Below are 25,517 nucleotides of genomic sequence, written 5' to 3'. Positions count from 1 at the left end.
GATCATTGGAACAGTCATAATAGTGCTGAACAGATCAACAATATAATAAAAAAAAAACGACATTTTAATGCATTTAGAGACTGCACTTACTAGGGGCCCCAGGGACGGTAGGGTAATTCTGAAATTCTGTAATTCTGTAATGAATAATTAGAGATATGGATTTATAAATGAAGGGCCCCAATAAGAGGTAAAGTGTGTGGTTAGTCTTAGACAGAATGACTCGGCATGGAGATTTATTTTTTTATTCAACATGCATCTGGACAGTGCACACTCCAAGTTGAGGAATGATGGCTAATTCAAATTCAAATTCAAATTTTATTTGTCACATACACAGTCATACACAGTACGAAATGTAGTGAAATGCTTACACGACCGCCAGTGACCTTAAAAAGAGGCTAGATGAAGTCTCATTAATGAGTCGAGGCTCACAGCCATAGTTTCACTAAAAGGTTTATTTTTATGAAGCTTCATTCAAGCGCTCAACATACTTCAGTCACCCTGAAACAGAACTGATTTGTTTGAGACATATTACAAAGTTTTATTATTATTATTATTATTATTATTATTATTATTATTATTATGCCTCATTTTCCGTAATTTGTTAATATGACGCATCTTTAAATTAAAAAATATCTTTACAATAAGTTAAGTTTACCCACATGCATGTGGATAAACTCGACCTTTTATCAACATAATTGGCCGGTCATTTCAAAGGTAAAACAGATGTTTCTCTAAAGACATCACAACCTTTATGCGAGTTTCAGGTGATACTCACAGCCTGTCTCTCAGGGTCTAGCACTGACCAAACTGTCGTCATGATGTCACCGCACCAGTCCGTGGGAGAATGGCAGAAAATGTAATAATAAACATCTTTTTGCCCTGCAGTACTTTGATGCAAATACTTTTAAAATAACCAATTTAAGAATATGGTCTGTTAATCGACTTGGACTTATCATACCAGATCCTGTGTTAATAACAAAGTTAGTGAAATATACTTTTTATTATGTGTATTTAATTATGTGTAAATTACACACATAATTTATTCAACTAAACAGTTTCTCAAGTGATATGAAGATGATCTCTCTGAATTTTGTTCTCTTTCTGGAATGAATGTAAAGTCTGTTTTGCATTTTTTTTTTTCTTTTCTTTTTTTATGTATATACAGTATGTTAATTTTTTTGGATTGATATTGAATCTTTATTAATTATGTTAAACGGATAAAAAAAAGTATAATATAAGGAACAGAGATGTTATATTTAATTCTGAGTCACATTTTCATTTTAAATCTTTGAATATTCTGAGGTAAATTCTAACAATATCTCCTATTTTAATGTTGAATTGAGAATTTATTTTTGCATCATTACAAGGAATTTTAAACCGGAAGGCAACTAGAACTCTGGATGTATTTTAAAGTTATTCTCATTTTCGATGTAATAATATGTTAATATAATGTTTATAATGCGTTATGTACTTTTGTTAACGTTTAAGGAGACGCAATAAAAAAAACGGGGGGCGCGCGCGGCCGGTCCAGCCTTTTATGGAGTAGGTTTAAGGGTCATGACCCGCCCACTGACCAATCAGCAGCCGCAGACTGGACACGTGATCAGCATGCGCCCACCAAAACATGATCGAGTGACAGCGGCTCGAGCAGATCAGACGACCGGCAGCGGATTTAAATGAGTTTGTTTGTGAACGGAATGTTTATTCCAGTTGTTTTAGAGAGCGGGAGGAGGGTTGTAACGCGTCGCGCTCTTATTTCAGGCTGTGCATATTAGCGTGCTAACGGCTAACACTCTTTAGGTTTTCTGTTTACTGGTCATGTGATTCTGTTTACTGTCGCTGTAATATGACGTATTATAACTTTATAACAGGTTTGAACTAATGAGAGTGTGTAATGTACAGTCTGATCAGTGTATATACTGTATTTATAGGGTGATCATCTCTCTATGGCTTTACAGGAAGTGAAGCTTCACTCACAGTTGGGAGAATTGTATTAATTTGTGTTGTTATTGTTGTTTTTTTCATCATGGAGGCTGTTATTGGTCAATCATGGCATGTTGCTGTTTTTCCTTCAGTGCCTTTTGTATTCCTCAGTGTTCTCCTCATTGCTTTTTATTTGCTGAGGCATTATCGACTGAGTAAACACCCGTTAGTAAACATCCCCCCGGGGCCAAAACCGCTTCCTATTGTGGGGAATTTCGGCAGCTTGTTCGTGCCCCCGTTTATTCTGAAGCTGTTTGTGCAGGAAGCCGAAGAATTTAAAAAGAAGAGCGCGAGCCCACTTTCCCCGCAGGTCGGGTTGACAGAGTTGGCGAAGGTTTATGGGAACGTGTACAGCCTGTTTGTGGGCAGCCAGCTGGTGGTGGTGCTGAACGGGTACGAGCTGGTCAGAGACGCGCTCTCCAACCAGGCCGAGGTTTTCTCCGACAGACCCGACATCCCTGTGATCAGCATTCTGACCAAGCGCAAAGGTGAGAGCAGCGCTTCCGTCATTCAATGCCAAGCTGCTGTTATTTTCGGGCCCCTGAGCAAGGCCCCTAAATCTGATCCTGCACTCTGAGATTCAGGGTAAAATCCTGCACAATAATATATCTGTAACAAATAAAGGCTTTTTCATTCTTCAATCAAGTGTGAACTCAGCTTTACTTTCACTCATTTAAAGAAAAGTACAAGACGTGCACAAGACACAGGGCTCACTCATAGTTATTATTTTTCTTGTACACGTATTTATATATTAATTACCAGACTCTCTGTTCCAAGTCGGAAGCTAAGAACTGTCTAGAATGTCAGCGTTCCAGCGTGAAAGAACCTTAGTGACCAGTACAGCTCGCTGACCTCAACCGCATTGAACACCTTTGAGATGATAAAAAATTTCCAGATCTTCTCATCTTCAGACATCACTAATGGTCTTGTAGCGGAATGAACTAATGATCTAATGATCTAATTCGTATTTCAGAATCTATTGGAGAGCCTTCGCATAAAATCTGTAATGGGATGTTCAACAAGCACATGAGTTATGTTCAGGTGTCCACAAACTTTTGATCATATAGTGTATGAACACACTGTCTGACTCATTTAAAGCAGCATGACCCAGCCAGTTATTAAGGATGCTGTAAAGGTAGCCTGTCTGACCAAAAAAAAAAAGTGTTGTGTAAATAATATTTAGGCTCTGTTAAGATAATTACTGTAGTGATTATTTAATGTCTCAGTAAGAATTCTTTTAACTCCAACACAAGCAGTGAGTAGTTTTTTGTTTTTTAAAACAAACAAACAAAAAAACATGTGGCAAGATTTTCAGTTTGATCAAATTAGTGCCTGCAACAAGCAAAGAAAATAACTAAGGAGGTTGCAGAAATGACTGGAACTGGGTTAAAAATTGTCCAACGCATTGTTAAAGCCTGAAAGGGTAGTGCTGAAGCACTTTGAAAATTGGTAAAAAGGCTTTAGTCTGCTAGGGATTTTACTTTGGACCGATGGAAAAAGGTCATGTGTCCAGACTGAGCCTATTCCAGAGTGATGGGCGTGTCAGGGTGAGAAGGGAAGGACATGAAGCGATGCTTCCATCATGCATAGTGTCCACTGTACAAGCCTCTGGAGACAGTGTTATGATCTGGGGTTGATCAGTTACTCAAGTCTAGACTTAGTAACGTTATGGGGCAATATAATAAAGTCAGGTTCTGGGAGCATGAGGAATCATTTTCACACATGAGCTGGACACCACCGAGTCCTGACCTGAATATCCTGGAGAAGACTTTACAGAGTGTTTTGACTCCTGTCACTAATTCCACATGCTGAAAATGAATGCAACTCTGGACAAAAACAGTATATTGTGCCATTCCAAATGTGTGGTTTTTTGTTTTTTTTTGGTCAGACAGTGTATTACACCTCTGCGCAAATTTGTATCTGACCATTCACTCATGCCTGCAGTAAAATAATCTCCTCCATCTTGTATAGTTTTTTAGTTGTGTCTTGCGGGATCTAAGTCCTGATGCACACCTGAGAATTCCTCTGATCCACAGGCATTGTGTTTGCACCTTATGGTCCAATCTGGAGAAAGCAGCGCAAGTTCTGCCACATGACTCTTCGAAACTTCGGCCTGGGCAAGCTGAGCCTGGAGCCCTGCATCCACGAGGGATTCGCTACGGTCAAGGCTGAGCTGCTGAAGCTAAACCAGGAGGCGGGAGGACGAGGAGTGGACCTGACGCCTTTGATCAGTAACGCCGTGTCCAACGTGATCTCCTCGATCAGCCTAGGCCAGCGCTTCCACCACCAGGACGAGGAGTTCCGAACGCAGCTGAACCACATGGCTCACGGGCTGGAGATCAGCATGAACAGCGCCGCCGTGCTCATCAACATCTTCCCCTGGCTCTACTACATCCCTTTCGGCGTCTTCAAGCAGCTCCGCCAGGTGGAGAGAGACATCACGATGTTCTTGAAGAAGATTATAGCCAGACACAGAGCCACGCTGGACCCCGAGAACCCGAGGGACTTCATCGATATGTATCTGGTAGAGATGTTGTCTCGGCAAAAAACAGGAGAAACGGAGGAGGACGGGTTCTCTGAAGATTACATGTTCTACATAATCGGGGACCTGTTTATTGCAGGGACGGATACGACCACTAACAGCATCCTGTGGATGGTGCTGTACATGTGTTTACATCCTGATGTCCAAGGTAAAAATATGAATTGCAAATGCATTTAGACTATTTAGTTGACAAACACTACAGTAACAATTTTTAGATAAAATATATGAGAAAATGCTCGTTCCCGATTGGCTGGAAGCTGGAAATAGATTAGATCAAATATCAGACTTCGAAATAAATATAGTGATGTGCTGTTACTGTACCATGACAACAATCATGATGATTTTGTTTTAGCAATGCCATTATATTGGCAATGACGTCACCTTTTCTATAGTGTAGTGTACTGAAAATATACTTTAAAAACATGCAGAACGGATTTTAAGCTATTGTGCATGTCCGTGTTTAAGTCTGGTAATTTCAGTTATAAGTTAGCAAAATTCGTTATGTTTTGTAAATGGCTTCCAATGGATATTGGATCATCTGATATTTTTTCTTTAAATGTAGTGTAATAATTAAGCAACATGGGAGAGAGAGAGTGCTGTTGTGCTGGTTATCAATATAATAACTAGCAAACCAGCATGACTTTGAGTGTGATATCGCTTTAATACAACATTTCCACAAACACCTTTTATTATCAATAGATTTTGATTTGTTTCTTTATTTAACCCAATTATTTCGCCCACACATATCCTTCCATGCCTGGTGGAACTAACTAACCGTGACTGGCGGAGCTGGTGACCGACAGTTAGTGTAATTAACAGGATGTGAAAGTATTTTTAAACTCTTAGCGGTACTTTGTAGCCCAAATGTGAGGAGAATAAACCATGGAGGTGGTGGACAGTCCGGAGACACTTAACAGGTTTACTTTATATTTCAACTTATTCCACTTTAGAATATCTAAATCTAAACCTTTAGAATATCTATTTAAAAACCTACTATGTAGGGAGTAGATTCCCTTGTTCCACACACCAAGTAGTGCCCTTGATCAGAGGTTAGAGAGAGATTTGGGATTCAGTGTTGGTTGGAACTAACTGTTGTATAAAAATAATCAATTAATGCAGTGGTATGCACATAAAAACTTCTTCCTTTGATGTCTCAGGAAACGTCCAGCGTGAGATCGATGCAGTAGTGGGACGTGGAAGGCTGCCGTCGCTGACTGATAAGGGCACGCTGCCCTACACCGAGGCCACCATCATGGAGGTGCAGAGAATGTCTGTGGTGGTGCCTCTGGCTATTCCTCATATGACCTCCAGGACCACAGGTTAGGAAGTAAACCCAAAAAGCATCCAAGTGAAGTCCAGATCCATAATCAATATTGTAATGAGTGTTTCATTTTTTTCCCTTCAGAATTCCAAGGCTACACCATTCCTAAGGGCACGGTCATCCTGCCTAATCTCTGGTCCGTCCATAGAGATCCCACCGTCTGGGAAAATCCAGATGACTTCAACCCTACGCGGTTTCTTGACGAACAAGGCCAGCTCCTCAGGAAGGAATGCTTTATACCATTTGGAATAGGTACAGTTCATGCTGGTTGCTTTCAGCTAAAGCTCATTTAAAAACCATAAGCAGGATTCCATTCTTCGATTCTGTCTGCGTTTTGTCACGTCTGTAAGGTGAAGTGTGATCCTCATGCCTGCAGGTCGGAGGGTGTGCATGGGAGAACAGCTGGCCAAGATGGAGCTCTTCCTGATGTTCTCCAGCCTGATGCAGGCTTACACATTCCGTCTCCCTGAGGGACATCAGCCTCTGTCCATGCACGGGCGCTTCGGCCTCACGCTGGCCCCCTGTCGCTTCAGTGTGTGTGTGACGCCACGCTAACCTGAAACACGAACAGCATCCGAACGTCATGGGGGTTGTTTAGAATGTAACGGTCATATTTTCTTTCCTAACTAAAATGACCTATGGCCAGTAATTTATTTACAGGAGCTGTAGTAGTCGAGCTGTTCATGCAAATTCCAGCTGATTTTGATAAAGTGATGCTGTGAAGCTGGTTCAAATCGTAAAAGCGTTGTTCTGTTCCGAATCATTTAACTAATTTATTTTACAACATTAGTATACTAGAATTATATGTATTTTTTTTTTGTTTTAGTATCTAATTCACTTCCAGCCTTTGCACTTTAATTGTACTGTCTTGAATGTGTGTGCCTGAGCATTTCAGAATTATGGTTTTAATATTTCATATTTTTATAAGGCCAGCTCTGGCATTGGATCTAATTTGTCATTAACTAATCAAATGCACTTTATAAAACTGTTTTATTCACATTAATTATGTAAAAAACATTAAATTATTTCTATAAAATGAGGGGAACTAACAGTGAAATAGCAGAATATGTATTTTTTTTATTTTGCTGACTAAACAATTCATCAAACTCTAAAAAAAAATAATAATAATGCACTTTGATTGATGTTCTCTGGTCCGTTCTTCGCGCTGCTGTAAGATAACGTTGAGGTACAAGTGCCCTTAAGATCAATCAGGATTAATTATGGATCTCAGATTTGTATAGAGAAAAAATATGAAAGCACTTATGTATAACATATACAGGTTAATGTACAAATACTATTACTAGTATTTAAATTAAATAAAGTTAGTATTAGTTTACAGTTTAAACATTTTTAAATGCTTCCTGACACGGTTAATCATTATGTAGTTTGTTACAATTTAGATTTTTTTTTTAATTATGATTAAAAAATAAAAATATTTATAAATTAATAATTAATGTTTAGGAAGTTGAATTGTTTACAATTAGTTTATTATGCGAGGGGCGTTCAAGCCAAACCAGGACTGAAATTTCAACATTTATGGAAGACTTCTTGTGCAGTATGGCGATGAGACGCCCGTTGTTTTATATTCAGTTACTGTGTCTCTTTAGTGGATCATAGGATCTCATATAGACATTCATTGTGTGCTTTTATGTTTCATGCCTTGGGAGCTTAATTTTATTTGACCACTGAAATACATTGCAAATACATGCCAATAAAAAAATATTAAAGTATATATAAAATGAGTTTCACTACAATTTATTATCACTAAACAAACATGTGATTCATAGTAGATAGAAAATAATTAACCTATTATAAACTTTATTTGCAATAAATTAGATTTAGCGTGTTAATATATATTGCATACTGCAGTACTAATCGTATAGTTTGTAAGTAATGAATAGTAATAAGCTTTATAGTTTTGATTCAGGAATAACTAGAGGCAGATGATATGATTTAAAATGTTTAACCCTATTTTGAAGATGTTTATACTATGGGGGCTGAAACAAAATATACATGTTGTATATGGAAAATATATCATTTATAATTTTTTTTCCTATTCCTATGTCTTTTTTATATTGCTTATTTTATGATCAAATTCGTTTGGTGCCATTTGTAATTTGTAAATAAGTATTCTCCCCAGTGTTCATACTGTACAACTGCTGTTTAGTCCTGCAGTCCTGAGTTACATACTCGTGTACTAATAAGTACGCAGGACCAGAGCTCCCTGACAGACTTTCAGCTCACACTAACTAGTAGAGTAGTGTAGTGTAGGGGTACTTTGGTCACGTGGGTTAGGAGCGTATCTGTGTGAAAGGTCATGATGGAGAACTGATCACGTGACCAGACTGACTTTCTTCGCAGTTTAGAGGAGATCCGCTGTCACACACACAGTCATGGCGTTCTTCTCTCACCACTTCACCCGAGCTCTGAGCTCCTCTACCGCCCGACACGCCGCCATTAAACACGTTACTGTTATCGGAGGAGGATTAATGGGCTCGGGGATCGCCCAGGTAGGCTAATGAGCGGACAAGCTAACGCGAGCCGAGTTAGCTACGCAGCTAGCCCCTCTGACTAACCTTACGGTTGCAGGGCACCTGTGGGCACGCGCGGGGCTATTTTGCCTTATATTTCATCTAAATCTAAAAACAAAAATACACTTTCACACAGAATTCTGATTATGATTGCAGTAGGAAATTGAAAACGTCACGCGTATATATTTTTAAGTTTTTAAGACTGAACCCTAAACTTAGATACTAAAAATAAATTTAGTGCACTAGATAGTGTGTAGTGATTAAGAATGTGTTTGGGATTTAGCCTCCTGGATTCTGGAAATCTAATTTTATTATATATATATATATATATATATATATATATATATATATATATGTGTGTGTGTGTGTGTATATATATATATATATATATATACACACACACACACACACACACACAGCATATAGACAAAACCTGTTGTAATAACCTGTTAATGACATTGTATACAAATACGTTTATTTGTTTGCTTGTTTGTTTATTTGACAGGGACATTGTTCACATTTACATACTGTATCTTTAAATGTACAGAATTAGCCAAATGGCTATTTTTCATCTGCAGTCCCTGGACATTAAAATGTCACCCTAAAACAATAAATTATCATTTTTACAATTTGTTTATTATGATACAAATCATTAAAAAAAAAGCTACAAAATTTATACATGTACTTCATTGTGAAGTCTGTCCCCAGTTTAGCGGCTCTAACAGTAACAGCTTCCTCTCTTCTTGGAAGGCCGTCCACAAGATGTTTCTGTGTTAATTTGTTCCCGTTCATTCTGTAGGGTGTTTATGAGATCAGACACTGATGTTGGACGAGAAGGTCCGGCCCAAGGTGCTCGATGAGGTTGAGGCCAGAGCTCTGTGTTCGGGACTGTCGAGTTCTTCCACACCAAACTCATCAAACCTTGTCTTTATAGTCCTTACTTTGTGCACTCTGTAAATGGTTTGCCACAAAGTTGCTTAAAAGCATAGCATTGTCTAAGATGTCCTGGTAAGCTGAATAATTGCTCGTCACTGGGAATAAGGGGCCTGACTAATTGAAACGCCTGAATTCAATAGGCTATTTAACAGCTTTGGACAAATCACTTTGTCCATAGAGTGTACGTATAGAACACCAGGTCTTGTGAGGTGTTCCTAGTATGCAGTGGATAGTAACTACTAAAGTGAATCAGAGCGCAGCGCCATGTGCGACCAAGCTAATTTTTGTTATGGTAGAAATGTGAGAACACACAGTGTGTTACAGTATGCCATATGGCTGTGTAGCTGCAGTCTGCGCTCATGTTTATTTCCAAAAGCACCTACAGTCACCATGTGAGCATCAGAACTGGACCACGGAGCAAGTAAAGAATATGGTCTGATAAATCACATGTGGATCATCATGTGGACAGACACTAGGGACAGGAATCACTGGTCACGTCCCGATACGATGTTTTTTTTTTCGATACTTCAGTGCCAATTCAATTAAAATTGTGATTCTATAAAGATTACGTTTTTATAAATATTCAGATTTTATATTAGATTTTTTGTTACAATTATTAACCCGTTAAAAAAGTTTAATGAGTAATTAAATGTAGCGTGTCCATTTATAACAGTTTAAGTTTTCTCACTTAAAAAACAAAGCACAGCGTTTAAACACTACAAACTAACTTAAAATACATGAGTTTAACATTTAACTTTAACACAAACCTACATTGTTACTGAGCAGCGCCTATCTCCGTTAAATCATCCGCCATCATTATTATCTTCAAGCAAACTTTGCCATGATGCAGTCCTACGACATGGGATGAACATGTGTAAATAGTTCAGAGTGCGCCACCTGCAGGATTATAAAGAAGCAGCAACGTTTTACTGCCTCAAACTTATTTTTTCATTAGGAACAGTAAAAGTGGAATTAGTCTCCAAATTTAGCTGTTTTCAGTCCATTTAAGTATCTACAGGATGTCCTGAAGAAATATTTTAATCCATAAGGGGTCTACTTTGCAGCTTACATGACATGTCCCTTTTTTATAGTTAATTATTTAGGGCATTTTTTTCAGCTTTACCATGTGTACTTTACCTATATCTATATATATAATGTGTGTGTATATGTATATTTAAAAAGTTACAGGAATTCTGCCTTTATCCTTCTTGTTGTCATCATTTAGGTTGCGGCGACAACCGGACATTCAGTTGTGCTGGTGGACACTTCCGAGGACATCCTAAAGAAATCCACTAAGGGCATTGAGGGCAGCCTGAAGAGAGTAGTGAAGAAGAAGTTTGCAGACAAACCCGAGGTCAGGTTTAGTCTGTCTTCTGTGTGTGAATGAAAATCCCCCAGAGCGTTGTCCTGATCAGACTATTGTGTGTGTGTGTGCGCTTTCTTTCCACAGGCCGGAGAGGAGTTTGTTCAGAAGGTGCTGAAGAACATTTCCACGAGCACAGATGCTGCGTCTGTGGTGAAGAGCACCGATTTGGTGGTGGAGGCCATCGTGGAGAACCTCAAAGTGAAGCAGAGTCTCTTTTCTGAACTGGATAAAGCGGCACCACAGTGAGAGAGTCGATCTCTTCGTCTTCTTAATGACAGTTTTTCAATTTCTGTTTTGCGATAATGAAACGGTAACGTGTGCATATGTTTCCCGTCAGACACACCATTTTTGCCAGTAACACGTCCTCTCTTCCGATTGCGGATATCGCCGTGTCGACAGCTCGCTTAGACCGGTTTGGAGGGCTCCACTTCTTTAACCCTGTCCCTATGATGAAGCTGGTGGAGGTAAACAATAACAGTAAAATTCTTTACTTAGCATACTATAGTAGGGTCAGTCATGATATTGCTTGAGACACATTACTTTCTGTTTGTACTTTTGTGATACCAGAAAATGGTTATGTTGGTAGAGATATATACACCCAGACTTTTATAGCACTGGTGTACAAAGTTCATTTTATAAGGTCAGAGCGCAGTGAAAAAGGTGCACGCATACAAACATGAGCTCAAGGGTTTTCAGGCATTTCTGCACTATGACATGGCCTGCATGAACAATAATTTCCTCCGTGCTTCACTGTTCACGCCACAGGATTGCAATATTAAGGAAGAACAGCAATTTCGTCAAATCCTTATTTATATAGCACTTTTCTAGATATGCCGTCACAAACTGCTTTACAAAAACCCCAAACAGATCTAAGAAAGACATTAAAACAATTAGAGAGTACTTCTAAAAATATTTTAGAAGTGTTAATATTACTAGAGCTAATTAAATAAAACTTTAAGTTAATATGGCGTCCAGCTCATTATTGGAGATTCCGATTGATCAGGGACTAATCTAATCATTTTAATTCATACACTTTTTTTTTTTTTCTCACATTTCATACACTTTTCCATAATTATCTTTTGATTCTGTAAAGCTGCTTTTGTGACAGTGACCACTGCTATACAAATGAAATTAGATTGAATAAAACTTTATATAAAATAAAGTCTAAATAGACAGATGCTATTTGAAAGCGTCGCATTTACTTTGCACAGTTGACTTCAGCCTGTTTTACACCACGTAATTCCAGCCACCTTTTACGATTATTACTTGGCACTTTACCAGATAAATCCAGTGAAATCTTTACAGATTTCTGTACAGACTACACTATAAGGCGTTCATGACCGAGTTAATCATTGGATCGTACCACACTGGGTGCACAGCAATGCATGAAATAGTTTAATGATGTCATAACTGGACAAACTGAGCTTTTGCAAAACCGAAAACCTTTCCCGTTCTGTGTTCTTTGGCATTTTTCTTTTTAATCACGATATAATTTATGGTATGATGTGTGATGAGACATTATGGAGATATTCTCTTTAGAATGTATGATTGTACCTGCGGCAGGAAAACCAGACCTTAAATCATACTGTGTAGGGATCCAAACACCAGTAATCCCAGTTTGTTTTTGTCCTAGAAAGGAGTACATGCACTGTTTCTGTCTAGTACCTTTTTGGCAATTTTTTTTTCTTTTTTTCTGCACTGTGTTGTGTTTCGTTCACAAAAATGTCCATACTGTTAAACTAAAATTTCAGGATGGTCTTTTTGGGTGAAAACAGCTAAATAAAAATTATAACATTGTTCTTATGAGGTTTTATGCCATACAGTGTTATTAATTAATTACTGTAGCATGTCAGGAGTACGACACAATATGATATTAATGTACTCGACTGCTTTGAAATTTGGACCGGTCTCAGTCTCTAAATATTTTCTGCTTTGTAGGTCGTCCAGGCTCCAGGAACAAGTCAGGAAACATTTAACACACTTCTGGATTTCACCAAAGCATTAGGAAAGCATCCAGTCTCATGCAAAGTCAGTGTGAAAACAGTATTTTAGATGTGGTTTAATACAAATGTGATAAATTGTTATTTATTATTGGAGATGATTAACAGAGGGAAAAACAGAAAAACAGTATATTTTACATACAGAAATCATACAGAATAAATTTTAAGATCAAAGATAAAATCAAGCAAATCTTTCCATCTTTAACGCGGTGTTGTTCTTGTGTAAGGACACTCCAGGCTTTATTGTAAACCGTCTGCTCGTGCCGTACCTAATGGAGGCTGTCCGACTACACGAGCGAGGTACACTTGCCTACCCGTGCTCGAGCTCACACTTACACACCTGTGTGTATTCGTTAAGGACATGATTCTATTTGTTTCTGTGTGTCTTCAGGTCATGGTTCCAAAGAGGACATCGACGTAGCCATGAAGCTTGGAGCCGGTTATCCCATGGGTCCCTTCGAGCTTTTGGACTATGTTGGATTGGACACGTCTAAATTCATCATTGACGGTAAGCATTTGCGTGATCTGAGTTCACGTTATTGTTTCTGTAACGTAATTAACTGGATCATCGTTTCATAATCTCTTTTGAATGCTTTGGTTTAGGTTGGTATGAGACGGAGCCAGAAAACCCCTTGTTCGCTCCGAGTCCGCTCCTCAACAAGCTTGTGTCTGAGGGCAAGCTGGGGAAGAAAACCGGAGAGGGTTTCTACAAGCACAAATAAACAGAATCGGGATGAGGCTGAACTTTCAGAGAGGAAAATTATTAATTAACACATGGAGAAAGGCCAGTGAGCTGGAATCAGAATAACAGATCAATAAACAGCAGTTGTGCAATAGAGACAAAAAAGAAAAATAGACAGAAAAAAGAAAAATAGACAGAAAAAACACTAGTGCCTTGCTGCAGTGCCATGAAGAGAACAAATCAGATTATTATGATTTCTGATTGTCGCTTTTGTATGTCAGTAATAAAATAAATAGAGAGTAAAATCTTTACATTTGCTATACTGACTTGAAAATGTTTTCATTATTATTTATTTAATTATTTATTTATTTATTAATTATAGATCGTTTTTAAGCTTCATCACATCAATTAATGTTCATCACATATCCATTTAAATCAGGAAACATGCAGAGATGCACCTGCCCATTGTGCCAGTAAGTGTGCTACAACATCCAAGACCTTCTGTAAATGCTGAAGGTGAACATGTCACGTGTTGTGCGTGATTGTGGCCTGCCTCTTCTTTTTGTACATTCTCAAGGTTACTGATGTTTATCTTTGCAATACAAGCAAACCAAAATTCAGTTGTTTTCCCTGCATAAGGCTGATGACCTTAAATACATCAATCTGACCTTGATTAAATGTTAATCGCCTAAAATAAGCAACGCTGGGCAGAAGAAAAAAAGAAACACCAGGGACCTCGGCATGCTTGAGGTCTGCACATTGTTACGTCCTGTTCAGAGGAACCAGACTCAACAGGGAACCCATCCTCATCTGGGTGAAACAGAGAGCAGGAATTGATCTGCATTCATACTGTGTGTTAGTTGGCAGGCAGTTCAGCTATAACAGTTGATGTTAATATGGAGTCCAGTTAGTTACATTCTCCTAGGAAAGCCAAAACCTCAATTTTACTTTAAATATTCAGGTCTGAGGTTTTTATTAACATTTCAGATTGACTAAAAACACTGTAGTTCTTCAATAAAGAAATTAATCATCAAAATACGACTAGTCTGAACACAGTAAAATGAGCTTCCAGATGTTTAGTACAAGTTTAAGGAAAAAACAAACAATTGTTTATTAATTCACTTTCCACAATCTAATGTGAAATGCAGAGATTAATCCTAATAAGCCTAATTTTATTTTGTGCAGATTATTTTCCTTCTCCATGAAGATTTAAAAGGCACTGAGATAACTTCTCCAATAGATGGCAGCATTTTATTATTATTATTATTTTTAAAATATAACATCCCTTCCTGTCCATCCATCCTTCCATCCACACTTATCATTTTCATTATAGTATTTAAGCCGAACATGTGCAGAGTGTTAAATGGAGTGTAATGATCTGGACGCCTCTGAGAATCAGTTTCACAACAATAGTCTGGTCTAAGATATTATTTTACACGTGGAATTCCTTCTTTCTTTGTCTTAAATTTTTATGTTTCAACCACATGGCATTTACACTCCTGTCTCCAGACAGACAGACAGACAGAAATCCTGTTAACATGAAGATTAATTCACTGAAGGAGGAACTGAGTCATTTGAAATGATGCTGAGCCAAAAGGGTCAAATGATCTCCATATCTACATTTAGAAGCACGCTGGCAAAATCTATAACATCTGCTGAAAATTAAATACACAGTTTCCCGCCTTGTAGTTGAATAACTGGACCTTTTTTTTTTTATTTTTTTTTTTAAAATAAATAATGATAAACTGTGTTACGGCTGTGAATCAGCTCTTTATCAACTTTATAAAAGACATGCTTGAATAATTAATTTCAACAAGAAACATTTTAAATTGTAATAATTATGAATGATTAAATCAGCAATTATTGCTTCTTTTGTTTTTTTTCTGGTCTTTTAATCACTCTTTCTTTTCTCTCTTTTCTTTTTCTTTGTAGTTTTCAACATTTTTGTTTGTGCCAGGCCACTCATAGGACATTCTATACAAATTATTATTAAATGTATTTATTTAAGGCGGCGTGGTGGCATTGACAATAAACATCTATATGATGACATGGAGCCTAACACTTTTGCACAGTTCTGTACTTTTGGGAAAAAACTGTGTTTATATTTACACTCGTATCACAGGGACACAAACGGCACCCAGTTTTTACTAATTAACTCGATTAAACACAAATGAGATTTGTAAGAGACACAAATAACTAGAATCAGTAACACATAAGACATAAGACTCCTGCCAGGTGACTCGTCTGTAAATACCAAATAAACAGCCGGTGTGACAGGATGCCAGTTTATATTATAATAAAAATATAATATAAATATATATTATATATATTAATTGTATATTATCTATTAATAAAATGGATAATATAATAAAATACTGCATGACTGTCCTGATCAATAAAGTCCTCTTTTTTTCTGAAACACATCCAGATGAAGTCTCGTGCCAAGTCTGCTCCTACTGACGGATTTATTTCACTTCCATGAAAGGTCATCTGTCCTGACAAGACTGCATAAATTAAAGCTGATCCTTTTAAATAAAATGAAACCAAACATGGGACAGAAAAAAATCAAATAAAATCCTAATCATAAGAGTGTGACCAGAGACTAATGTGAAACCCTGCACCCGAAGGAGAGACGGATCATTTCATACACAAACACAGACACGCCAACACGCTCAGAAGACAATCCCAGCACGAGACGCGGCCAAGCGACCGTACGAGAAGAGCGGAGCAAACGTCTGCTGTGAATTCTTCTCAATAATAAGCAGCTTGTTTCGTTCCTGACCGAAGAGACCACACGTCCACGTATCAATTTTTCTCTTGGCTCACAGGACAAAAGGTTTGTAGATTCACAGGTCAAAGTTCACCAAAATAAAGTCAGCGTCAAGAAAAACGCTACCAGTAACAAAAGCACGTCTTTCACGCCCCATATCGTTCCCCTCTCTGTGAAGTTGTTCCCCCTAAGGAAGTCGTGTTTGCTCTGAACTTTACTTTACTGACTTTACTCGAAGTTTAACGTCTGCCATGTCATCTTAACGACCATAAAAACCCCAAAATAAACCTGAGATGTCTGAGACATCTGTAAATAAGAGATTTAAATGCTGAAGGTTCCTGCGTTCCCTCTGATGGAGCTCCAGATAGAATTTCATCATCAGAAACACAAGATGGAGCTGAAGTACAGATTACTGATTGTATTTCCAACTTGCAGGACCATGTTGCTGTTTAGCCCCTTTTAAATAATAATAATAATAATAATAATAATAATAATAATAATAATATTAATCTAATATTAAATTTAAATAAACACTTACTCAGATCGGGATCTAAACTGAAAGCCACAAGATTTTAGAATGAAATTGCGAATGTACAAAGTGTGTGTACCTAGTATCCTTATTCACAGCATGATCACATTATAAGACCTTTATTTATAATTCATTATTAATAACTCAGTTTATATTTTGGGAAACAGAGTTGGAATTTGCTGGAAAATTGATATCCAGTTTTTCAGAGTAACTTAAAATACCAAACTCACCATGCACACAGACCTCAAGGAGGGAATCAAACCCAAACCCTGGAGGTGCGATGCCACAGTGCTAACCACCAAGTCACTGTGCAGACTGAAAATAAATTGAAGGTAACTCAACATTGTAAAAGTAAAGTGAATTTTTATGAATATTCCAATCATAAAAATTGGAAAGAAAAGAAATCGTATCCCCGAGAAATCAGGGAGATTCTGATCATGTTTATTCTTACGTATTCTCTCAGACTCATTTCACTAATTTCCATTTGATTCTGTAAAGCTGCTTTGCGACAACGATCGTTGTTAAAAGCGGTATATAAATAAAAAATGAATTGTATAGAATTGAATTGGTGTGAGTCACTCTGTACCACAATATTAATACAGAAATAAGAACGAGAGAGAGAGAGAGAGAGCACATTTCTTCATTCCATGATCTTCAAGAAAAGCAAATGATGCAACATCCTGTTGAACACGGACTCAGGAAACAGAGTGAATGTTGTAGGATACTGACTTTAAATGTCTGTCAATGTTTTTTATTATTATTTATCTATAATGGATGACTTGTGGAAGCCACAAGGCGAAAAAAAGATTTGGGAAGTTTATTCATCATCCTGAAAACCTTTATTTATTTATTATTATTTTGATTTCACACATGAATCATCCACCATGAATAAGTCCTGACCGTAACCTCATAAACAGTCTTTGGGAAGTGCTGGAGGACGTTCCGACTCTCTCCGTCATCAAAACAAGATCTCAGCTGAAAACTGATCTCCATCCAGAGTTGTATTGTTTGTTAAAACACTGCTAAGGTGAATTCGAGGAGGTCTAATGAAATATTAGTGTGTCGCTCTTTCCTACTTAACACACACTAACAAACTATATATATATATATATAAATATATATACACACACACACTCACACAGTACTGTGCCAAAGTCTTACACACCATATTATATACTGTACCAATTTATAAATAACATTATTACATTAAAAATAACATTACAGGAGAATATATGCATGGCTGTAAAGAAAAAAAATATGGTACAAGACGAACCAGTTTTCAGTTGGAAACAAAAAATCCTAATGTTCGCTCCTGGGATTTGTATAAAAACAGAAAGGAGCGAGTGTGACAGAGTTACCAGAAGAACTCATATCCTCCAGCACGCTCAGTAAAACCTAACAGCTGTTTTCTTATAAAACTTCAGATTTTAAGCAATGAGTTTTCACTCCAAATATTGACTGTTTATTTTATTACTCTTTATAGAAGTTTCTTTTATGCAGAAATGTTTTCAAAAGCATTTTTGCCCAAGATGACCTGTAATATGCTGTAATATGTTTATATATATATACAGTATATATATATATATATATATATATATATATATAAAAATGTAATATCAGGTGGACTTGAACACCAAAGTCATGAAACACCAGAAACACTATCCTACTATAGTGATTAGTCATGATACAATCCATTTCACTACGACTTCACTTTATACTGCAATAATAAAATTTCACCTTGATTTCACCTCCATCATGACCTTAACTAAAATCACATCTCGGTAATTATGCAGCACAATTAGGAGGAATAGCGACGTCTCAGCGTGTTAAGGCTGTGAGTTTCTAATCAGAAGGTCGGCGGTTCGAGACCCAGTTCTGCTAAGTTGCCCCTGTTATGCCCTTGAGCAAGGGCCCCAACCCTGTCCCCTCCAGGGGCGCGATATCATGACCCTGTGCTCCGACCCCAGCCTGCTAACAAGGCTGGGATACAAGAAGAATAAAGAGTTTCCCTGTGCATTAATGTCTTTGTGACGAATAAAGGTTTAAACGGATTTCTTGACTTGGTTTGACTGATCAAAATAGCAGATGATTATTCTTTTTCAGGAAACTTGTCTTTGCTAAGTTAACTTTCTGAAACTTTACAATCAGTATTTCATATCGCACCTTTCCAGTTCCTCAATCTCTTAATGATGATGATGATGATGAAGATGATGAATACCGCACCGTGTGTATTTTAGTGCAGAATTGTGAATGTTCCCGCGAGCAGGCCGCTGATGTGAGAATCATTAATGAACCGAAGACAAAGGCTCAGTCAAAGATGCTGATTTATTTTTTTGTCTTTTTTTTCTTTTCTTAAAAAGGCATGTAGAAACACAGTTCAAATGTGACCACTTGGAAGCAAAGTGCTAAACCAAGATGACAGTGATTCAAAATGACAACAAATGAAAATAGTAACAACAACAACAACAATAATTATAAGAAAAAAAAAGAAACAAAAGAAAAAGATTTTTGATCGATAATACTAAAAAATAGAATGAAAAAGAGTAAAATCAAAATGTTGTTACAGAAATTGCTTGCATGTAATAAACAACATGGCGAAAAGTCCACACTATTATCTAGCAGATAGAGAGGAAACAGAGCGACATCGCAATGAGAGAGACCGGCAAGTGCTGGGGTAAATATATATATATATATATATATATATATATAGAGATATATACATACACATATATCTGCTTCATTTGTCTGAACAATAAAATATAGGCCTCTGAGTACCCACTCGAACACACACGTCCTAACGCTGCCTGCAAAAATACCAATGAAAGAGACAAATCCAGACATTTTTTCATTAAAAAGTACACATACTGAGATTATTTTACATCTGAGCACTGGGAGGTCGTCATTAGTTACAGCTCTCAAATGAAAGAAGGTCTTTTCTGCAAGAAACACAGAACAGCTTTTCCGTTGCAAAGCTTATTCTCGCATATATATATATATATATACCAGTGTGTGTGTGTGTATATATATATATATATATATATATAAAATAAAGATAAAAAAATGACTTAAAATATACACCGAGAGATGAAATTAATATTTTAAAATACAAAAGAAAAGCATTCGAAATTGACCTTGAACCCATAAAAGTCAAACCTAAGATCCTTTTTATTTATTTATTTATTTAAATGTCGCACCCACTCGCTGAAATATAAGAGTCTTAAGAGAATGTTTGTCGAGAATAAGATGGTCCGTCTGACGTCTGATGGGAGAGAACGCTCCTGTAAACCGGGCCCTGAAATGCTACATCACCGGGTGGAGAGAGAGACAGAGAGAGAGAGAGAGAGACACAGAGACAGAGAGAGAGACACAGAGAGAGAGACAGCGCTCGGGATGACCTGTACATACAGAATAACGCGAAGCTGAATAACTTAAAATAACTTGGGGACGGATGTGGACAGGTGTGTGATTGATTTCTTCCCTCACTGCACGTGTGTGTGTGTGTGTGTGTGTGTGTGTGTGTGTGTGTGTGTGATTTGTGCGGTTGGGTGAAGACATGATCAGTGCAATAACTTGGACTTTGGGAGTGACAAGCTAAAACCAACACAAACCCTGAACAAACTGTGTGTGTGTGTGCGTGTGTGTGTGTGTGTGCGTGTGTGTGTTCATATCTGTGAAGGGCCAGGTGTGTATGTATATCCGTGTCGATCAGTATGTATAGTAACGGGTCCAGGCGGGAAGTGATTGTCTGTGGTTTCAGTTCAGTGTCTCTACAGCAGAGGAGCGCACTCGAGAGCTGGAGCCCTCCAAGAGGTCAGCAGGGGGAGTCAAGAGGTCGCAGACGGGGTCAGAGGTCATCTAACAGGCTTCCATCTCCAAAAGGGCCCCCGCAGCTGCTGGCTTTGATTTGCATGAGGAGAAAGCAGTTCGTTTTCCTCCTGTTTGACACACACACACACACACACACTGAATGAGTTTGCTGTAAGTTTAGTGCACGCCAGGCTGAAAAACACTGAAGATCTCTGCAAACAGTCAGAAACAAAAAGCAGACTTTCTATTACAGTAAATGTGTTACAGTCTTTTGAAAATCATGAATCTGTGAATTAAATGAGGCTGTAACTCGCTCGACGGTTTCGCCCTAAGATCGTGCAAATGTAAATTAATTCATTAAATCACGAGCACTTAACAGTAAAACTTTAAAACTGACAATGTGAAGCATGAAGTAAATCAAACTCTCTTAATGTTTGATGGATTTTGACCTTCAGTCGATCAGCGCCGAGGCCGTGAGTAGTGTGTTATTCAACAATGATGCTCCCCTGGTGACGTCCAGGCCAAATCAGAGGACTGCAAACGTTTTTTTCCCCCTCCCAAGTTAATTAACTACAGTTCTTTAGAAAATTCGATACTGCTGTAATGATTCATATTTACATATTTAAGAAGAAACCGAGGACGCACTCGTATTGATGTCCTCTGACCTTGAAAAGCACCAGAATAATCGCTTGTGACTTTGAAAATCATCTGGAGGTGAAGCTGCGGAGAGCTGATCAGACTCCTGCGCATCATGAAGAATTCACCGGTACAGACTCGACTGCGCATATCGACAGGCTTCATGGACGTATTCGAGATGTGCATCAAATGGAATTACTGATCAAAGGAAGATAATAGAGGAGCATCGCTCTCGTGAGCCGAGGTACGAGGAGCTCCAGGTACAAGTCTGCTGTTCAAAACTGTCATACACACACACACACTTTAGTTAGAGCTGGTGTGTGAAAAATGGGTAGATACTTTTCAGAAAGAGATGGGGGGGGGGGGGGGGGGGTTGGGGGTCAGGGCGGCGGAGACCAAAGCGTCCTGGAGCTTCTATTTACCTCCTCCGTCCCCTCTTTTCATCGCTGCACCTCAAAGCTCCCGAGCGGCCCGTGCCCTCTTCCTGGAGCGCACTTTCCTTCCAGGCCACACATGAAAAGGTCTGGCTGCCCTTCCTGCCTGGGGCAGAGGGAGCGAGGGAGCGAGGGAGGGAGGGAGGGAGGGAGGGAGGTTGAGACAGCTTCTGAGCACTGCCCACCTCAATACAAGTGCTAGGATTCACAAGCTTTAGCGCTGCAGAATACCCAGCACCAAGTCGCAGGAAATGAAATGCTCCTCTGTTCTCGAGAGTCAGCCACCTCTCACACACTCTCTCTCTCATCTGCTCTCTCTTTTCTTGGCAGTGAGGAAAGATGCAAGGCAAAGCGAAGCAGGCTTTGAAGTGTGGGAGGTTAAGATAACTGGCACGGCCTTGGGTCCCTCAATCGGCCCGTTCACCTCCCGGGCCAAATCAAAGAGCCTGCAGCTGGAGCCGACACACCTCCCTCCCCGAGCCGCTCTCCCACACTGGTGGTTTGGGTTTCTCTCCGGGAAAGAAAAAAAAAAGAAAAGACGACTCTGAAAATAAGCTGACCAAAAGAATCCCACATGCAGAGTGCGGGCTTTTTGGGAAAGAGAAGCCCTGGAGAGGTTACGGAGACAGGAGTACCTGCTCGAGCCTGCCTGCAAACACTACTTACTTACATACTCGTGTATTAAAAAAAAAAAAAAAAAAAAAAAAAAGGAGGAACAAAAAAAACGAAACGAGAGGAAATAAAACAGATCAAAGTGTGTATGATGTCACAGTCGGACTGGCAGACAGGAGCGGCCTGAATAAAGTACTACAGAGTGTATAAGAGAGCGCGTGCGTGAGCATAATCTGGGTTGTGTTAAGTCCAGCCAACTGGAAAGCCCCCCCTCCCTCCCTCCCTCCCTCCCTCTTCCTGTCTCTCTCCCTCTCTCTCTCTCTCTCCTTCTCTCCTGATGCTGTGCCAGTGTCCTGGCCTTGCAATGCTCAGCTAGGCGTTTGGTTTGGCAATGCCCTGCAAAGCAGCGAGTCCATAAAATCAAACGGCTGCTCCGAGTGGGCCGGCGCTCGGGGGAAGCCGCCGAACGCTCGGGCTGAGTAATAAAACGGCACCTGGAAGAGAACAAGGTTCTGAACAAAGTACTTTGTTCTGTCAGCAGTTCATCTGGCACCGAGACAGAAACATTAAAAGGAAAAGCCCCAGCACAATTATTCCTTTATAACCCTATTGAAACCACCAAAGCGAGAAAAGTCTGTGTGTGTGTGTGTGTGTGTGTGTGTGTGTGTGTGTGTGTGTGTGTGTGTACTCATAAGGTGGAGAAATCCCTCGTACAAACTTCCAACGATCCCAAAACAGATCGAATGAGAAGCATGTGAATGAAGGTAGAGGCTGCCTGCACTGGTGTGCGGCGGGGAGATGTTCGCATCCCCAAACCTCAAGCATGTGCTGATGGGGGCAGGGGGATGGAGGTCAGCAGGAATAAGGATGTGTGTGTCTGTGTGGAGGATCTGCCCACATCTGAGGATGTGGTGGTGGCTCGGGGCCCCGGGGCCGACGTGGCCCTGCGCTGCCAGAACCGAGGGCCAGAGCGGCACTATCAAAGAGCGGCACAATGACTGCTCGCCTCCACCGGCGGCGGACTTCAAAGAGCCGCGCATAGGGGGAGGAAAAGGGGGGGAGAGGGGGAGGGGGGAGGGTTCCGCCTGCATTCACAATAGGAGCCAGATTTAGAGAAACTCCATCGCTGGGCTGCGTGCGTGTGTGTGTGTGTGTGTGTGTGTGTGTGTGTGTGTGTGTGTGTGTGTGTGTGTGTGTGTGTGAGAGAGAGACAGTATGAATGAGAGTGAGAGGAAATGGAGAAGACATCACAACACACAGGGATGTCTCGACCCCTCTGATGTGCCGATAGCAGACACGAAGTCTAAAGAAAAGTCTCTGGCCTCCACCTCTGTTTACGATGCAGCTGTTGCCGCTGAGTCACGCGCTCGCATCGGACCAGTGGATCGTTACTGAATCGGATTTTAGAAATCTGATGTGTCTTAAACACGCATTATTGACTGGCAGCGGTGCGCCGCGCATGCCGTCTTGAAATCATTATTAAATCCACTTTAAACGAAGAGTGTTTATTATTTTTTTTAAGTGTTTCTACATGCTACAAAGTTACAGAAGAAAGAAATAAAGAAAGAAACCTAAATAAAAAAATTTAAATGAGTTCGTCCCTGTTTTTCTTCTGAAGTGAGACTCCACACCTGGCATTAAAGGGTTTATATAGAATCTGACAACAATTGGTTTCCTCTTTAAAAAGCAATTGTTTTTTTTTCCCTGTAAGATTTACATTTTTCTGTCCTGAAAATTTGAAAATCCTTTTTTCATTGGACACCTGGGAAACACTCGGTTCCAATGGAGCGTTACAGGGAAGGCTAGTGCCAGTGTCTTCACTGTTGGTTTCGAAATCCGAAAATGACAAACGAGTTCTTTATAACGTATCAGTTACATCAGTGGAAACTGAAAACCGTCTGTTCTCAAAGCAGCACATGTTTATCTCCCAGTATCGTACATCATCCAGTCCCTTAAACCATGAGCTCGTATACGGATAAAAATGTGCTGGATGCGTCCCGAACACCAGCAACACGCGGGGAACGACAGTACCAGCGTCTCACTCACACAGACTTCAGACTTTTACTGAGTGCTGTAGAGATCGCTCTCTCAATTAGGACTGCATGAAAAACTTCCTGTCTGAGCAAAGCGGGCTTCACCTCGGCTCATGCAGTTGAAAAAATGTCCCATTCAGTTACACTGACGCAGACTGAAGAGGCTGACCAGAGAACCGGAGTGTGTGGAGAGAGAGAGAGAGAGAGAGAGAGAGAGAGAGAGACAGAGAGAGAGAGAGAGACAGAGAGAGAGAGAGAGACAGAGAGAGAGAGAGAGACAGAGAGAGAGAGAGAGAGACAAACGAGTTCACGGCTTCATAGGGTGTGAGAAGAAAAACTGAAGAACACCGTCTCTATCATTTTACTGCATGAGGGACTTTTCTTTTCCTCCATTCTCCCTCAATCTCTCATCAAAGGCTGACAGCTGAGTCCCGTCCTTACATCAGAGAGAGAGAGAGAGAGAGAGAGAGAGAGAGAGAGAGAGAGAGAGAGAGAGAGAGAGAGAGAGAAGTTTGCACTGAAACAGCTCTTCTTTTCATTCCCTAGAGCTGGCCCTGCACTCCACAACACCCCTACCTTTAGAACTTTCCCACACTTTCCCCAGACACACACACACACACGCGCAGAGAGAGAGAGAGAGAGAGAGAGAGAGAGAGAGAGAGAGAGAGAGAGAGAGAGAGAGAGAGAAATCCCTCACCAGCCGCACCCAGATTCAGGGCAGACCTTACCCAGCAGCGTGCCAGCACTAACAACAAACTCTGGACCTGGACCCAGACTCACACACTCGCACACTCTCCATGCACGGATTTCTCGTTCCACTGCCTTAAACAAAGCCCTAGCAAACTGCTCATTAATGCCATTTCTAACAGCACTGATAAATACTATAAATCTGGTTCTGCCAGAAGCTGTCGAGTCATTTTCTATAAACAGCAGCTCAGGCAAATCGCAGTTTTAAATGAAATGTATTCATTTTAATACACGTCTAAAAAACTTGATGGTGTGGCTTCATTTGCCCGTCCTCAAAAGGGAAGTACACAGCTACTCAGAGAACCCTTTTTTTTTTATTAGACACCCGAGATAAACTCGGTTCCAGCTGGATATACACTACAGGTATATTTTGTTTTGTAAAAGGCTCCAAAAATGACAAACAACTTCTTTAATTTCTCCAATCTGGCTTTGCCAGGACGTGTAGAGTCATTTTCTATGTTCTGGAAAATCACAGATTTAAATCACTACGGACGCCGTGTCCAGTGCCGGCACTTTCTAACAGTGAATTTAAACAGTGAAGTTTTACATTACAACATTCTTTCTCTTGTTAACCTTAAAACAAGGAGC

The 25,517-nt window shown here is 39.6% G+C and overlaps 3 protein-coding genes across 5 annotated transcripts in view; 2 read left to right on the top strand and 1 right to left on the bottom strand.

Annotated features, from left to right (window-relative positions):
- Positions 1 to 1,611: 1,611 nt before the first annotated feature.
- On the top strand, positions 1,612 to 7,279 carry LOC128517027 (cytochrome P450 2U1). Its single transcript, XM_053490766.1, has 5 exons — positions 1,612 to 2,471; positions 4,020 to 4,673; positions 5,683 to 5,844; positions 5,931 to 6,098; positions 6,223 to 7,279. The coding sequence occupies exons 1-5, from the start codon at positions 2,027 to 2,029 to the stop codon at positions 6,399 to 6,401; spliced, it is 1,608 nt and encodes a 535-aa protein (XP_053346741.1). The 5' UTR covers positions 1,612 to 2,026; the 3' UTR covers positions 6,402 to 7,279.
- An 894-nt stretch (positions 7,280 to 8,173) lies between these two features.
- hadh (hydroxyacyl-CoA dehydrogenase) lies at positions 8,174 to 13,681 on the top strand. The gene is made up of 8 exons (XM_053490732.1): positions 8,174 to 8,356; positions 10,539 to 10,667; positions 10,764 to 10,921; positions 11,017 to 11,143; positions 12,618 to 12,707; positions 12,907 to 12,979; positions 13,071 to 13,187; positions 13,283 to 13,681. Exons 1-8 carry the CDS (start codon positions 8,240 to 8,242, stop codon positions 13,399 to 13,401), a joined length of 930 nt encoding a protein of 309 aa, XP_053346707.1. The 5' UTR covers positions 8,174 to 8,239; the 3' UTR covers positions 13,402 to 13,681.
- Positions 13,682 to 19,698: 6,017 nt separating this feature from the next.
- Positions 19,699 to 25,517, bottom strand: part of lef1 (lymphoid enhancer-binding factor 1) — a 42,180-nt gene continuing 36,361 nt past the window's right edge. For all 3 annotated transcript variants that reach the window (XM_053490730.1, XM_053490729.1, XM_053490731.1), the window contains one exon: positions 19,699 to 20,595. Coding sequence is in view for 1 of the 3 variants with exons in the window: in XM_053490731.1 (XP_053346706.1) it covers positions 20,516 to 20,595 (80 nt within the window). In the remaining 2 variants the exon portion in view is untranslated. The remainder of the gene's footprint in view (positions 20,596 to 25,517) is intronic.

The sequence above is a fragment of the Clarias gariepinus genome, unplaced genomic scaffold (assembly GCF_024256425.1).
Source record: "Clarias gariepinus isolate MV-2021 ecotype Netherlands unplaced genomic scaffold, CGAR_prim_01v2 scaffold_31, whole genome shotgun sequence".
Classification (NCBI taxonomy): Eukaryota; Metazoa; Chordata; class Actinopteri; order Siluriformes; family Clariidae; genus Clarias; species Clarias gariepinus.
Note: the sequence above shows the minus strand (reverse complement) of the source record. Positions and strands in the feature narration are given on the sequence as shown.

What these genes read in the sequence shown, in the direction of transcription:
- LOC128517027 (XM_053490766.1), top strand. Translation starts at nt 2,027, where the DNA reads ATGGAGGCTGTTATTGGTCAATCATGGCATGTTGCTGTTTTTCCTTCA. An exon ending in CATTCTGACCAAGCGCAAAG is followed by an intron (nt 2,472 to 4,019) that starts GTGAGAGCAGCG and finishes TCTGATCCACAG; the next exon opens with GCATTGTGTTTGCACCTTAT. An exon ending in TTTACATCCTGATGTCCAAG is followed by an intron (nt 4,674 to 5,682) that starts GTAAAAATATGA and finishes TTGATGTCTCAG; the next exon opens with GAAACGTCCAGCGTGAGATC.
- hadh (XM_053490732.1), top strand. Translation starts at nt 8,240, where the DNA reads ATGGCGTTCTTCTCTCACCACTTCACCCGAGCTCTGAGCTCCTCTACC. An exon ending in TGGGCTCGGGGATCGCCCAG is followed by an intron (nt 8,357 to 10,538) that starts GTAGGCTAATGA and finishes GTCATCATTTAG; the next exon opens with GTTGCGGCGACAACCGGACA. An exon ending in CTATGATGAAGCTGGTGGAG is followed by an intron (nt 11,144 to 12,617) that starts GTAAACAATAAC and finishes TCTGCTTTGTAG; the next exon opens with GTCGTCCAGGCTCCAGGAAC.